At 38.2% G+C, this 16,760-nt stretch overlaps 1 protein-coding gene across 4 annotated transcripts in view; it reads left to right on the top strand.

The window, feature by feature from the left end:
- The first annotated feature begins 229 nt into the window (after positions 1-229).
- The window catches only part of LOC137186611 (diacylglycerol kinase delta-like), a 41,784-nt gene continuing 25,253 nt past the window's right edge, over positions 230-16,760 (top strand). For 2 of the 4 annotated variants that reach the window (XM_067595671.1, XM_067595670.1), the window contains exons 1-3: positions 230-391; positions 5,596-5,706; positions 6,055-6,135. In XM_067595671.1, coding sequence (XP_067451772.1) covers positions 254-391; positions 5,596-5,706; positions 6,055-6,135 — 330 coding nt within the window. In that variant the 5' untranslated portion in view covers positions 230-253. Of the gene's footprint in view, positions 392-5,595; positions 5,707-6,054; positions 6,136-8,133; positions 8,366-15,308; positions 15,584-16,760 lie in introns of those variants that run through there. The other 2 variants (XM_067595673.1, XM_067595672.1) reach the window with 2 other exon arrangements.

Here is a 16,760-nt window from a genome sequence, read left to right as displayed (position 1 = left end):
TAAAAGACATTCTATTTCACTTTACTTTATTTTATTTTACTTAATTCAATCTAATTTTATTTTATTTTATTTTATATTTTTTCGGTTTATTTTATATAAAAGTTAATTAAGTGACCATGTGTTTTGTTGTAATAACCCGTTTTGACCACCAGAGGTCAGTAAGCACCCCTCTCATCCCCTCCTGTGCGCTGTCCGGTCCCCGCCGCTGGGGGGCGCTCCCTCCCCTGGTCCTCCCCCGGGCTCTGATGGCAGGATGGCGGAGGCAGGGGGACCGGAGTCCGCCGCGGCCCGGTGCCCGGACGAGTCGTCGGACAGCGAGCCGGAACAGGAGCCCGGAACTCCGCAGAAACTCATTCGGAAAGTGTCCACGTCCGGCCAGATCCGCAGCAAGGTACAGAGCGGTTAAATCCCGCTTTTATTCCCGCACATGAGCTCTGCTCAGCGGCTGTTTTCATTCAGCGGGGGAGGGCCACACAGAGCCCCGAGACACACCGTCCTCCTCCAGGGCGAGAACGATGCGCCAAACTCCATGAAAAAATCTCAGTTTTATATTCCCCTCCTCAACGGACAAACAACATACAAAATACAATATCAGCTTAGACATTGTCCGAATCCACAGGAGCCCGTTTTATATTCGGCATAAAACAAACAACCCGAATATAATGTGTGTTTATAATACTTGACCTTTTAAAACCGGTTTGACACTTTTTACCACATCCTCTTCCTCCGCTTCTCACTGCGGTCGGCAGCACTGTGAAGCTTTTAAAGAAAGGGCAGTTTAATTAAAATCTGTGCTGCTTGGTGGATTTTGATTATGCCGAATAGAAGACAGGATGCTATTGAACCGTGAAAGGAACCAATCACTTGTTTTGACTTTGCGCACATTTCTTAAAGAGCAACTGAAATAAAAATCAGATCTGTGCCTGCGAGCTGCACATTTTGCGGTGAGGGCCACAGCTGCTACACTAACAGTCCCGATCAATTAAATTACCTGGATTATAATTAACAAACACTTGATTCTGGTGAAATTTCTGGTTAAAGCATATTTAAAGACCGTGACTTTGAAGTGTAGTTTTTATGTAATTTGCATTTATCCAGCCGTGATGTGTAGCTGCCAGCTAAGAAAATTAAAACCACGAGCAAAGTAGTGTCTAAAGTAAATTCAGGCTTTAAGTCGGTAGAAAATTAACCGCAAATGGCGGTAATAAATGTAAATATAACACACATTCAGGGGAAATGTTGTTTCTTTGCAGCGCCGGTAGTTTAATGCTAGGCTAACCTGGCTAACGATGCTAGCCGGAGGGTCGTAGGCCCGGTGGAAAGCCCCGACGTTTCCTACTGCCGCCCACCCTGCCGAGGTGGGCTGCAGTCCGGGGTGACCTCGGGTCGGGGAGGGGGGGTGGGGGGTGGTTTGTGTTGTTCGGTGTTAGCGAGACGTCCCGCTTTACGAGACATAACGGTCCTCCGGCTGAAGGTTTATCATGTTAGATTATGTTCATTTCAACGTTCAGTTTAACAGAAATGTCGCTAATTAGTGAGTCGCTACCTTCATCAAACACTCAGCACGGTTTACGATTGTAATTTTAACATATAACACATGAAACTGCATTTAAAGCGGTTTGTTAAACTTCACTTAAGGTTATCAGTTGTAGTGGCTATGTTGCCTTAAAGTGCCTGTAAAAAGCTCGGAAATACCTGTATCACTGCGGTGAAGCGTCTTCACTTGCAAACTGAACAGTGAATGCGGTTTAAAACTTTATCATACACTTCTGTAAAGTTTTTTTTAGCGGTTTGATGTCGAACACAGGCAGAAAAGTCTTTGTCCCTGTTTCCAAATGACAGTTTGTGTGCAGTCCTGACAGGTTTAATGTCTCATGAGGTGTATTTTTCTTAGAATAATTAATTTCCTTGTTATAAATGTTTCATGCATTAGCTGCTTTCACTAATGACAAGAACCTGGATCAATATTGTTTTGGTGATTCAGGACCTGTGCAATCCATTGTGAGTCAGAAGTCGATATTCCTGACTTCCAATCTAAATGTGTCCCAGTGCATCTGCTCTGGAAAACATGGACGCCTGCTGCAAACTGGTGTTTGTAGGGTGACGAACACGCAGCGTTTCATTCCAACCCGACACAGCAGCTGATTCAACAGGTGAACAGACTAGTAAAGAGCTGCAGTTTGCTCTGACGGACTTTTATCAAGAACTAATCAGCTGGATGCAAACAGCAGCTGCACAGTTGTTCCAACACGTTTCACAATACAAAGACCTCAAAGGCAAAACATACAAGAAAACTTAACAAGAGTGAAACATGTGATGACAGTATTCTGACTTTTCTTTCTCTGATGGATTAATGGATTTCTCTCCAGTTGGAACAACGCTCTCGTTGCAGCGCTGCGTTCTCATTGGCTGAAGAGCGACAACAAAAAATATCAAAATCAAACAGTTTGAGAACAATTCAACCGTTCATAAATAACAAACCTGCGACAATTAATACAAAGTTTAAAAAGTCTTTCAATAACATGTTTATTCTTTGGTGTTTCATATTTATTTTGTTCATAAATTATATATTATATATGTATATATTTTGTTCTCTTAAATAATTAAAACTGATCAACTAGAAACATGTTTTCAGTGTTAAAACGATCAGTAACATGTGAGACGAGTCCAGTCAGTCTCTGCTGGAAAACAAGCTTTTATGATCCCAATAATTAACACAAATTTAATAAATCTCTGCAGTATTTTGCAGTTTTGCTGAATTACAACAACTTTTCTGCTTGAAATAAACGTTCAGCAGGAATTCAGAAGGAATCGTTTCATACATCAGCTGAACTTTGTTCTTCATTTAATCTGAACTCAGTCAGAAGAACACAAGCAAAGACGGACATAATCGATTTATTGTAATAACATTATTGATGATTTTATTTGCTGCTGATGTTGAGCTGAAAGTTTATTTAATAAAGGTTATAAATGGAACTCAACACAGTATTTTCTGTGTTATAGAACTTTGAGTCCTGATGGTTCTCATGTTCAGAAAATACATGAAACATTAGAGCTGAAATATGCAGGAAGTTATTAATATGTTAATATATATTATTAATATGACTCTTCACTGGCAGCAGTTTAAATAAATCACATTATTTTACTTTGATTGCAGTTTTTCCCTCAATTTTACTGCAAAAAGATCAAATTTATCGCAATTTTTGAGAAAAGCTGCTGTGAAATTCTTCAGTTTATATTCATCCAATATTGCTTTAATTTAGGACAGTTACAGATGAATAAATTATTATTATTATTAATGCATAAGATACAGCACAAAGAAGAGCTCAACATACATGTGCAACTAGAAGAGTTCAGTAGAAAGCAGATCAGTCAAGATGGCGGCGAACTGTCAAACTAAATGCTTTACGCCGTGGTAACGCATGTCGTAAAACGTGAGGACTGCTGAAATGAGTCTAAGCTTTACGACAGGCTCGTAACGAATCTTATCAATATTTATTTCAATTAACAACAAAACCTTCAAGGTACCGAAATTTGGCAACGAGGTGTGAGTGCTCCGTCTGGAGGCGTTCAGGTGCAGTGTTGAGCGTAGGTCAAGTGTAAATGAACGCTTCAGGTGGGTTTCGCCTCTGAGACGTGACCTGCGTAGATGAACATCAGAGCACATCTGTTACATGTGACGCATATGTGAAAAACGTCTTCTTAAAAAAACTTTTATTAGTGATACAGTTAAGGAGACATAGTGGAAAGAACAAAACAACAAACAAAAGACAAATCAAGCAAATAAACAAACAAATAAACCAAAAAGAATGACAAACAACAACAATGACAACATCATATTACAATGAAAAACATAATAAACGTAAAGAGCAACTAAGCAATATGGATTGATTAGGGGCGAGAGGGAAGAAGTGAGAGAGAGCTAATAATTATTATAATAATAATAATACAACAACATACAGTAATAATGATAGTCTGGTTTGTTAGTGTTACTGTGGCGGCAGTGGCAGCCACAATAACAGTAAAATGTGTTAAATAATTAGATATTTATATTAATTCATATTAATTTGAGTTAATATTAATTAATTTGAATGAATATGGCCATGGGGGGGAGGAGCCCAGGGAGGGGAGGACACCGTCAGCTTCTCATACGACAGCGTGAAAAACACGTGTGACGCGTTCGCTGTCTAGACACGAGGTTAACAGTAGAGCTCAGAAGATTATAGAAGAGTTTACTCAACTTTGAGAGCAGATGAAATAACTCAACATATTTAAAATGTTATAACTTTGTACAAAATTAAAATAAAGCACAACCAATGTAAACTTGAAATGATGAAGATAAATAAATATACAGAAAGTGTGAAATAACAGTAACTGTGGTTTTGTAGTTTTTGTAGAGTTCTGTTTACTGAGCGGTGATATTTCCGCCGGTCCCTGAAGGCAGCAGCAGCTGGGTTCAGTGTGACGTGGATGTGAACGCAGAGTCACAGGAAGAGTTTGGCCCGAAGCTGCTGCGTTTCTATTTAAAGCTCCTGTTTTGGGAAATTTCACAGTCTGAGAACAAAACATGAAAAATGAGTCATGTGGGAAATAACGAGATATTTCTGCTCAGTCAGAAGACGTTTTAACGAGAGTTTAAAACGATGAAAATGATCGACAGAGAATCAATCAGCAGCTGTTTTCAGAACCGATTAATAGTTTAAATAAGTTTTCAAATAAAAAAGTTTGTTTTAGATTCTTGAATTTGCTGCTTTTCTTTGTCTTAAATTCGTAGTAAATTGAATAAGTTTTGGTTTTTGGTGGCAAACAGGAGCTTAAAGGTTTGATGCTGGTTCAGACCCGGACCAGTAGGATAAACCCACCATTACCACTGCCGGAGTGCCCTCCAGCAAGGAGCAAGGAGCTTAACTCCAGTGGAGGCAGATTGTGGCTGAACTGGGCAGCTTCCTCCCAGTCAAACCAGTCTGCATGTTGTAATGTTTTATAAGTTTATTGTTGCTTCATTGATAAAATAAGAACAGATTCATTACTAATAAAACTGATCGACTGACAGTCGCAGCTTCACTTCACACATGTTCACGTTGTTAAACAAGAAACTAACACATTTCAACAGAAATACAGCCGACAAATAGAACAATGTAAATATAACATGTAAGTTTCATATAGAAGTTTAATGTGTCTGCTCTCTGTAAACAAATCTAGATTATAATGTTACACTGTTAACTGTTTATTCACTTTATTTACACAGTCTTTCTTATGTTTGTGTTTATTGTTCATGTTTACTGTACTTCCTGTTGACATTCCTCCTCCTCCTCCTCCTCCTCAGTTTTAGCGTACAGATGAATGGCTTCTATTGTCGCCTTCATCACAAGACGATTACAGTCGAGCGTTTCCAGGAACCAGTTTCAGAGAAACTGGAGGATTATTTAGTGTTTTTCTCCACCTGACGGCTGCTGAAGGTCGGCTTTGTTTGTGTGGAGCTTCATGAGTCCAGAAGGATCCGCGATCAGACGTGACGTTGATGATTTTAGTGACTGTTTCAGGACAGAAACTTGTTCTTCTGTGCAGTTAAACGTTTAAATCTGTGTGTTGCAGACGGTGCTGAAGGAGGGAAACCTGCTGAAACAAACCAACTCCTTCCAGCGCTGGAAGAGACGATACTTCAAACTGAGAGGAAGGACGCTGTACTACGCCCAGACCGCCAAGGTGACTGTCTGCTCACATAGAGGGTGGTGGATGGGTGGTGGACGGGTGGAGGACGGGGAGAGGACGGGGGAGGATGGGGGAGGATGGGGGAGGACGGGTGGAGGATGGGTGGAGGACGGGTGGAGGACAGGAAAGGTTACTGCAGGTCAATGTTTCCAGAGATGACAGATGTCAGTTTACTGTCATTAAGAACTAAAGACACCAGGAAATATTCACATTTAAGAAGCTGGAATCAGAAAATTTGAGTGTTTTTTTCTTTACAAGTGACTAATTAGATTATCAGAATAATTGGTGATGTTCAATCAGCTGATTGATGTCTACGTGTGTGTTTGCGTCTGGTCTCTGCAGTCGATCATCTTCGATGAGGTGGACCTGACGGACGCCAGCGTGGCCGAGTCCAGCACCAAGAACTTCAACAACAGCTTCACCGTGAGTCTGCAGACAGTCACTGACGGGACATGAACTCATCTGTTCCTTTACAATGAAAACCACAAATTATTATAGAAAGATGTGAAGTCACACACACATAAAGCCAGGTATCCCAGAATGCATTTCACACCAGCCTGGCTGTTTTTAATGATGTTCATCCTCAGACTGTTGATGAAGTTTAATTATTCTTTCAGATGAGAAAGTCAAACATTTAGATTTCCAACATGTGGTTTCATCTGAACGACACCTGTTTGGGAAATCAGCTGTGATGTTTTGGGAGATGTGAGGAGCAGCTGGTCGCCGTCGTCCCGGGAGACCAGTCTGAAGTTAATGGTTGTTTTTGGTCTCTGTGACGCGAAGCCACATGTTTCTACTGGACAGAACAACAGCGACTGTAGACTTTAAACTCGAGACATAGCGAGGCATGGCGAGGCGTAGCGAGGCGTAGCAAGGCATGGCGAGGCGTGGTGAGGCGTAGCGAAACGTAGCGAGGCATGGCGAGGCGTGGTGAGGCGTAGCGAAACGTAGCGAGGCATGGCGAGGCGTGGTGAGGCGTAGCGAGGCGTGGCGAGGCGTGGTGAGGTGTAGCGAGGCGTAGCGAGGCATGGCGAGGCGTGGCGAGGCGTAGCAAGGCGTGGCGAGGCGTAGCGAGGCGTGGTGAGGCGTAGCGAGGCGTGGTGAGGCATGGCGAGATGTAGCAAGGCGTGACGTCACCCGTCGGGTTCGTTGAGTTTTTCTGAATGGGATGCTGACGCTGGAACAGCTGCTGATCATTTAATACTGATCAATACATGAACAGAGACAGTGTTCTGACTTTTGTATTATTGAATATAATATTGGTGAAGATGACTGTGATGAAGATGAGCTGCAGCGTCCTGAGAGAACTCAAACAGTACTGATGATAAAACCCAAGACGGCAACAAACCAACCAAAAAAACAATGAATCAGCAACAATAAAACTACCTCTAATGATAACAACAACAACAACAACAACAACAACAACAACAACAACAAGTTTCCACAGTAGATCTACAGTCAGTAAAACATTTGATACAAATACAACAAACAACAAACAGCCTTTACAGTAACAAGACACTTACAAAGTCAGTATGTGTTTTAATCTCACTAAACAAAGAATGAAAACAACACTAGTGCTGCAGTCTGCTGGTCGATTAGCTGGTCGATATGTTCTCGTCCGACTGAATTCTCATTGGTCCCCAAATGCTGGAAAAGTGAAGGAGGTTAGCTCCAAAGTTAGCAACAATAGGTTAGCCTAGCCTGAAGATGCTAAACAGAGAAACACAGAACAGAGAAATGTGTGAGTTTACTGTGCACTCTGTCCCGTTACATGAATGTATACATAAAACTATATATATATATATATATATATATATATATATATATAGTTTATATATAGTTTACTGGACTCTGATTGGTCCTCGTATAATAAAACTTTCTCAGAGTTAAAGTCACTGAACAGTCAGAGAGGAAACTTCTCCTGCTGAACTTCCTGTAAATGTCTTTGATGTGTATTTATAGAGACTCCAGGCTGTTTAACAGCAGGGTGGGGCTGTGTGTGTGTGTGTGTGTGTGTGTGTGTGTGTGTGTGTGTGTGTGTGTGTGTGTGTAATGATCAGATTGTGTACATGTGACTGAGTGTATTTATAGCAGTGTGTGACGCTGTTATCTTCTCATAAACTACAGCTGTCATTCATTAGTGTGTGTGTGTGTGTGTGTGTGTGTGTGTAGTGTACATGTGTGTTTGTTCACTCTCTCTCTGGACGTTTAGTGGTTTTAAAGACGTCTCCTTGTTCGTTGTCTTCTTCTTCTTCTGTGTTGGTTCTCCGAAATCCCCTCCTCACCCCCCCCCCCCCCCCCCCCCCCCCCCCCCCCCGCCCCCGCCCCCGCCCTCCCCTCCTCCATCGGGGGGTCGGCATGACGACAGACAGGAAGTAGGCTTGAGTCATACGAGAGGATGTGGGTGGGGCTAGAGGAGGCAGTAGCAGCAGAGCAGGACAGACGAGAGACGAACCATCACTGCAGATCCAGGTCTCCTCCGGGATCTGAACCCTCCGACAGGACTTTAAAAACCAGACCAGATTCCAAAGTGGATTATTGTGATGAGTCAGGACCTGAACCGCGTTTAAATCGTCCAAAGTTTGTCGCTGTTTCAGGACTGAAACTGACGTCTGTGTTTTTCTGAGGAGACGAAGAAACTCACAGAGAAACGGTAAGAAAGCTGCTCGTGACGTAGACTGTGACGTTATCAACCAGGCTATTATTACTGACTGCAGATCAGAGATCGAGGTCAAAGGTCGTCATGGAAACACACTCATGATTGTTCAGTCATCTCTCAGATTTCCTCAAATATCCACCCTGCTGCCCTGAAAACAAACAAAAACTGCACTTTAACTTTAAATCTGCTGTAATGCAGCTGAGATACTTTACTGCAGTAAAAGTACATAAGTATTATGAGCTTGATGTAGTTAAAGTATTGCAGTAAAAGTACATAAGTATTATGAGCTTGATGTAGTTAAAGTATTGCAGTAAAAGTACATAAGTATTATGAGCTTGATGTAGTTAAAGTATTGCAGTAAAAGTACATAAGTATTATGAGTTGATGTAGTTAAAGTATTGCAGTAAAAGTACATAAGTATTATGAGCTTGATGTAGTTAAAGTATTGCAGTAAAAGTACATAAGTATTATGAGCTTGATGTAGTTAAAGTATTGCAGTAAAAGTACATAAGTATTATGAGCTTGATGTAGTTAAAGTATTGCAGTAAAAGTACATAAGTATTATGAGCTTGATGTAGTTAAAGTATTGCAGTAAAAGTACATAAGTATTATGAGCTTGATGTAGTTAAAGTATTGCAGTAAAAGTACATAAGTATTATGAGCTTGATGTAGTTAAAGTATTGCAGTAAAAGTACATAAGTATTATGAGCTTGATGTAGTTAAAGTATTGCAGTAAAAGTACATAAGTATTATGAGCTTGATGTAGTTAAAGTATTGCAGTAAAAGTAGTGGTTTGGTCCCTCTGACTGATATATTATTATATATGACATCATTAGATTATTAATAGTGAAGCATCAGTGTTAGAGCAGCATGTTACTGTTGTAGCTGCTGGAGGTGGAGCTAGTTTACACTACTTTATATACAGTTAGCTAGTTTAGTCCAGTGGTTCCCAACCTAGGGGTCGGGCCCCTCCAAAGGGTCAGCAGATAAATCTGAGGGGTGGTGAGATGATTAATGGGAGAGGAAAGAAGAAAAAACAAAGTTCTGATACACAAATCTGTTTTCAGTTTTTGGACTTTTTCTCTAATCTTTGATTTTTGCTGAAATATTGGATCATTTGAACATTTATTGAAATGAAAGCATGTGAGAAGTTTAGAGGGAAAAATCACTATTTGGTGGAGCTGTTAACAACTCATAGACATGTGAAATGTGACCCCGACTACACACTGCTTTTTGTAAGACGTCAAAAGACAAAAAGGTTGGAAACCACTGGTTTCATCTTTAACAATGTGTTGTATTTTAAAAGCTTGTTATATTATCCATTGTGTCAAATCTTCATCTGAAAAGTAACTTAAGCTGTCAAATAAATGTAGTGGAGTAGAAAGTACAATATTTCCCTCTGAAATGTAGAAAGTAGCATCACATGGAAATACTCAAGTAAAGTACAAGTACCTCTAAACTGTACTTCAGTACAGTACTTGAGTAAATGTACTGACTATAATTGATGTTCTTATAAACAGTCTGATCTGTGTAGTAACGTGTTGGTTGTGGTTCGTAGTGGTTTCGGAGCTTTATAGTGAGTTTCAGCTCATTGTTTATCTGTCCGGCTGCAACTTTACTGTTCTGGTTCACTCTCAGCGTCTCATAGCGTCGTTTTCAGAGAGACAAAGCTGTAAAAAGCCGCTGCTCAGTTAGCTGTAGACTAGCTGGTGAACATAGTGGAGCATTTAGCAGCTAAAGAGCCAGATGTTTCCTTCAGGAGTTCGTAGAGAGTAAAAACAGCTAAAAGAGAAACACGACTCCACATGAATGACGACGTGAGTTAATGTTCACCACTTGTTTCTGATGTTGCAGGTTTAATTACTGCGTCATATTTGATCTCTGTTGTTTAGAGCTGCAACGGTTAATTGACAGAAAATTAATCTGCAACAATTTCGATCATCGCGTATTATCTCGGACTGTCGGTTAAAACAACATGAGACGTTTAGAAGAGTAACGATGGACTCTAATCTATCAATACATTATCAATACATATATCACATGTTCTTACACTGTGGCCGCTCATAATTCTCACTTGTGATTGGCTGGCAGATGTGCATTAATGTAATGGGACAGTTTTGAAGCAGCTGCTAAATAAATGCAACTGATCATTCATTTCCTTATTGATTAAATCTGACGTTCATTTCTCGGCGGTCGTCTTACTGTCAGTCATGATGAAGAAAAACAGCAACTCATCACTTTTTGACAAGCTGGAAGAATATTTGGATCTTTTACTTGAAAAATGATCAGTTTGTGATCAATAACTCACCTTTTTACGTGATGTTTTTCATGTTGCAACAGTCAGACAAGCTCCTGTTCAAACTCAGGATGAGTCTGTGTCTGATTATCTATAAATAAATCAGATGAAGCTGTTTCTTTATCAGCAGTGTATTAATATATAAACGTGTAGAAGTGTCAGTGATGACGTGACTGCTGTCTGGATATAAAAACCCACAATAAAGATAAAATATATAAATACTACATTTAAGCTTCTCTCAGTGTTTTAAAGCCTCATTTAGTCCAGTAAACATGAAGCAGAACTTAATGAGAATCAAGTGGAGAATAAAATACATAAAAAATGTGATTTTAAATAGAATAAAATCAGAGTTTTAGTGTTCATGTCTTCAGGATGTTTAACAGAATAAAACCGTCTCTAAACTAAATGACATGAAGAAGAAACACACACAACTGCGTCATAAAATCCTTCATTTTTATTTTTATCAGGTTGTTACTGCAGAGGATAAAAATACAGTCAGACCACAGAGAAAGTACATTTTTTTTTATTTATCAGGATAAAAGCACATTAATCAACATTTCTGTAAATGTGCCAGTTGGCTCGTTTTATTCTGAAAATCCTTTGGCGAGATGTTTGGAAACCAGCGAAGTGAAAATAAGAAGGAAAAAGTTCAGCAGAGACGAGACGAGGAAACGGAGGCTTGGTTTTAGGAGAGAGAAGGAAAAATGTCAGGAATGATGGAGAGAAAGAGGAAACAGTGTGTGTGTGTGTGTGTGTGTGTGTGTGTGTGTGTGTGTGTGTGTGTGTGTGTGTGACGTCAGTGTGTGTTTCTGTGTCCTTATATGTGCCTGCAGGCTTCACTATGTGACTAATCTCACATTCTTTGTACATTTAAAATGATATTTTTATATATCTTATTTCTGTTACTTAACACAAGAAAATAAATGAAAAGACAGATAAGATTTAAAAAGTAAAATAAAATTGCAGATAAAAAAATAAGCTAAAGTTCAATCAAACAGGATAAACAGAGATTAAAATATCAGTGAATAAATATTTCTTTTTGCAGATTATTATTTTAAGTGACAAGCAGATGGAAAATATTATGATCATCTGCGTCATAACAACCGAAAGTATTTAAAACCTGCAATGATCCCAAAGTCACAAGTTCATGAAAGAATAAAAACACAGTTTATCATATTGATCGTTATCTCCGATGTTCATCACCAATAAAAAAAGAATCATCACATGTTTCGGTTTCCTTCAGTATCTCAGTGATCAGTGACGGTTCAACATCCTGTTACTGCAGACGAGCTGCTAACAGCTGATTCCAGTCTCCATTCACACGACGTGAACGGAGACGAGTTTCAACTAGTCGTCATGTTTGGAGAATAAATTTGACCAAATGTGAACAAATCAGGTGTAAAAACGTGTCTGAAGGAGCAGCAGCAGCACAGCTGATGAGTTTTACTGAGTTTTACTGAGTTTTACTGAGTTTTACTTAGTTTTACTGAGTTTTACTGAGTTTTACTGAGTTTTACTTAGTTTTACTTAGTTTTACTGAGTTTTACTGAGTTTTAATGAGTTTTACGGCGTTTTAATGAGTTTTACTGAGTTTTTATGAGTTTTACTGAGTTTTTATGAGTTTTACGGCGTTTTAACGAGTTTTAACGAGTTTTACTGAGTTTTACTGAGTTTTACTTAGTTTTAACGAGTTTTAATGAGTTTTACTTAGTTTTAACGAGTTTTAATGAGTTTTACGGAGTTTTACTTAGTTTTAACGAGTTTTAATGAGTTTTAATGAGTTTCACTGAGTTTTACGGAGTTTTACTGAGTTTTACTGAGTTTCACGGAGTTTCACCGAGTTTTACGGAGTTTTAATGAGTTTTACTTAGTTTTAATGAGTTTCACTGAGTTTTACGGAGTTTTAATGAGTTTTACTGAGTTTCACTGAGTTTTACGGAGTTTTACTGAGTTTTACTGAGTTTCACGGAGTTTCACCGAGTTTTACGGAGTTTTAATGAGTTTTACTTAGTTTTAATGAGTTTTACTGAGTTTTACTGAGTTTTACTGAGTTTCACTGAGTTTTACGGAGTTTTAATGAGTTTTACTGAGTTTTAATGAGTTTTACGGCGTTTTAATGAGTTTTAATGAGTTTTACTGAGTTTTACTGAGTTTTTATGAGTTTTACGGCGTTTTAACGAGTTTTACTGAGTTTTACTGAGTTTTACTGAGTTTTACTGAGTTTTACTTAGTTTTAATGAGTTTTACTTAGTTTTAACGAGTTTTAATGAGTTTTACTTAGTTTTAACGAGTTTTAATGAGTTTTAATGAGTTTCACTGAGTTTTACGGAGTTTTAATGAGTTTTAATGAGTTTTAATGAGTTTTAATGAGTTTTACTAAGTTTTACTGAGTTTTACTGAGTTTCACTGAGTTTTACGGAGTTTTAATGAGTTTTACTGAGTTTCACTGAGTTTTACGGAGTTTTAATGAGTTTTACTGAGTTTTAATGAGTTTTAATGAGTTTTACTTAGTTTTAATGAGTTTTACTGAGTTTTACTGAGTTTTACTGAGTTTCACTGAGTTTTACGGAGTTTTAATGAGTTTTACGGAGTTTTACTGAGTTTCACTGAGTTTTACTGAGTTTTACTGAGTTTTACGGAGTTTTAATGAGTTTTACTGAGTTTTACTGAGTTTCACTGAGTTTTACGGAGTTTTAATGAGTTTTACTGAGTTTCACTGAGTTTTACGGAGTTTTAATGAGTTTTACTTAGTTTTAATGAGTTTTACTAAGTTTTACTGAGTTTTACTGAGTTTCACTGAGTTTTACGGAGTTTTAATGAGTTTTACTTAGTTTTAATGAGTTTTACTAAGTTTTACTGAGTTTTACTGAGTTTCACTGAGTTTTACGGAGTTTTAATGAGTTTTACTGAGTTTCACTGAGTTTTACGGAGTTTTAATGAGTTTTACTGAGTTTTAATGAGTTTTAATGAGTTTTACTTAGTTTTAATGAGTTTTACTGAGTTTTACTGAGTTTTACTGAGTTTCACTGAGTTTTACGGAGTTTTAATGAGTTTTACGGAGTTTTACTGAGTTTCACTGAGTTTCACTGAGTTTTACTGAGTTTTACGGAGTTTTAATGAGTTTTACTGAGTTTTACTGAGTTTCACTGAGTTTTACGGAGTTTTACGGAGTTTTAATGAGTTTTAATGAGTTTTACTGAGTTTTACTGAGTTTTACTGAGTTTCACGGAGTTTTAATGAGTTTTACTGAGTTTTAATGAGTTTTAATGAGTTTTACTGAGTTTTACTGAGTTTCACTGAGTTTTACGGAGTTTTAATGAGTTTTACTGAGTTTTACTGAGTTTTAATGAGTTTTACGGAGTTTCACGGAGTTTCACGGAGTTTCACGGAGTTTTACGGAGTTTTACTGAGTTTTACTGAGTTTCACGGAGTTTTACGGAGTTTTACGGAGTTTTAATGAGTTTTAATGAGTTTTACTGAGTTTTACTGAGTTTCACTGAGTTTTACGGAGTTTTACGGAGTTTTAATGAGTTTTACTGAGTTTCACGGAGTTTTACGGAGTTTTAATGAGTTTTACTGAGTTTTACGGAGTTTTACGGAGTTTTACGGAGTTTTAATGAGTTTTACTTAGTTTTACTTAGTTTTAATGAGTTTTACTTAGTTGTAATGAGTTTTAATGAGTTTTACGGAGTTTTACGGAGTTTTACGGAGTTTTACTGAGTTTTACTGAGTTTTACTTTGTTTTAATGAGTTTTAATGAGTTTCACTGAGTTTCACTGAGTTTTACTGAGTTTTACTTAGTTTTAATGAGTTTTACTTAGTTTTAATGAGTTTCACTGAGTTTTACTGAGTTTTAATGAGTTTCACTGAGTTTCACTGAGTTTTAATGAGTTTTACTTAGTTTTAATGAGTTTTACTTGGTTGTAATGAGTTTTAATGAGTTTTACGGAGTTTTACTGAGTTTTACTGAGTTTTACGGCGTTTTAATGAGTTTTACTGAGTTTTACTGAGTTTCACTGAGTTTCACTGAGTTTTACGGAGTTTCACGGAGTTTCACAGAGTTTTACTGAGTTTTACGGCGTTTTAATGAGTTTTAATGAGTTTTACTGAGTTTTACTGAGTTTCACTGAGTTTCACTGAGTTTTACGGAGTTTCACAGAGTTTCACGGAGTTTCACGGAGTTTCACTGAGTTTTACGGAGTTTTACTGAGTTTTACGGCGTTTTAATGAGTTTTAATGAGTTTTACTGAGTTTTACTGAGTTTCACTGAGTTTTAATGAGTTTCACTGAGTTTCACTGAGTTTTAATGAGTTTTACTGAGTTTTACTGAGTTTCACTGAGTTTTAATGAGTTTTACTGAGTTTCACTGAGTTTTAATGAGTTTCACTGAGTTTTACTGAGTTTTACTGAGCTTCACTGAGTTTTAATGAGTTTCACTGAGTTTTAATGAGTTTCACTGAGTTTCACTGAGTTTTAATGAGTTTTACTGAGTTTTACTGAGTTTCACTGAGTTTCACTGAGTTTTACGGAGTTTCACTGAGTTTTAATGAGTTTCACTGAGTTTTACTGAGTTTCACTGAGTTTTACGGAGTTTCACTGAGTTTTAATGAGTTTCACTGAGTTTTAATGAGTTTCACTGAGTTTAACCTAGTTTTACGGAGTTTAACTCTCCTGATGTTTTATGTCTGTATTGGACTCTCAGCTGATAAACTGCAGCAGAAGGAGAAACAAGCTTTAAGGACTTTACATAGAGCTTTAATCACTGACAGCTGCACCAATGACTGAATTATTACTGATCAGTTATCAGAATAACGGAGTTCATTCCCTCTGAAACGCTCACAGATGATCTCAGGATTTCTATTGATTGTTTAAGGAGGAAACGTTGAAACCGGATCAGATCAATGACACACAGTCTGGTATGAAAACACTGAGTGATTATCGGAGGATGATTATATAATGTTGAAATGTGTCACATGTTTGGAGATGAAGCTCCTCAAATATTTGCAGATTATTTCCAGTCACACCAGTTCAGACGAAGCTCTGCTGGTCTGTTTGTTGCTGTAATGTGATCCCGAGCTGCAGGCTGAGTGTGATGTCACCGCAGGACCAAAACGTCCCCACGACGACCATCTGAGACGCCGCCGTTTGTCCTCGGTTTCACCAGAACAGATTTGTCTTTGTGAATAATGTCTTCAGTCTGTCAGACATCAGAGGTGGAAAAGTTGAAAGTCTAGAGCTTGATTCACGACTCACAGCTCCGAGTCAACATGGCCGACTGCGAGGACCCGGTCGTCTTACTATCACTACACACCTGCTCATTCAAGGGTTTTTCTTCATTTTTTTACTATTTTCTACATTGTAGAACAAAACTGAAGACATCAAACTATGAAATAACACACGTGGAATCATGTAGTGAACAAAAAACTGCTAAATAAAACAAAAAATATATTTCAGCTAACAGGTGAGTCTTCTCTTCTTCATGTGTTAGAGAGCATCAGTTATGTTGAACTGAGGTAGTGTTAGTATACAGCAAACAGCCCATAATACACTACTGTAGTAATCCAGATTATAAACAGTCCATCATTACTTTAAGACATGAAGGTCAGTCAATCCACAACATTTCAACAACTCTGAAAGTTTCTTCAGATTCAGCTGTAAAAAAAAACACAGTGATGAAACTGTCTCTGATGATGAAGATCTGACAGAAACCGTCAACAAGCGTCTCCTTCAACACGGGTGGAAAACATCCAGGCGACGACCTCGTGGCGCTGTGACGACTCTGACGAATCTAAAATATGAAATCTTCAGTTTTATCTGCAATGTAGAAAATAATAAAAACAAAGAACCTTTGACTGATGCCGTAGACAATGACTCTGATTTTATTTACAGTGTTTTTAGGCGCCATCAGTTCATTCATGGTGTTGACCTCCATGTTGACCTTCATGTTGACCTCTGTGGACGCTGCCATGCTGATGTCGTCCTGATCAGATATTCATATGTTATTAATCCATCTACAGTGTTTCCCAGACATTTCTCCGTTCTCTATTTCTCTGTTTAGCGTCGTCAGGTTAGGCTAACCCATCGTTGCTAACC

This window comes from Thunnus thynnus, chromosome 7 (assembly GCF_963924715.1).
Source record: "Thunnus thynnus chromosome 7, fThuThy2.1, whole genome shotgun sequence".
NCBI classification, from domain to species: domain Eukaryota; kingdom Metazoa; phylum Chordata; class Actinopteri; order Scombriformes; family Scombridae; genus Thunnus; species Thunnus thynnus.
This window is presented reverse-complemented; position numbering and strand designations above follow the sequence as displayed.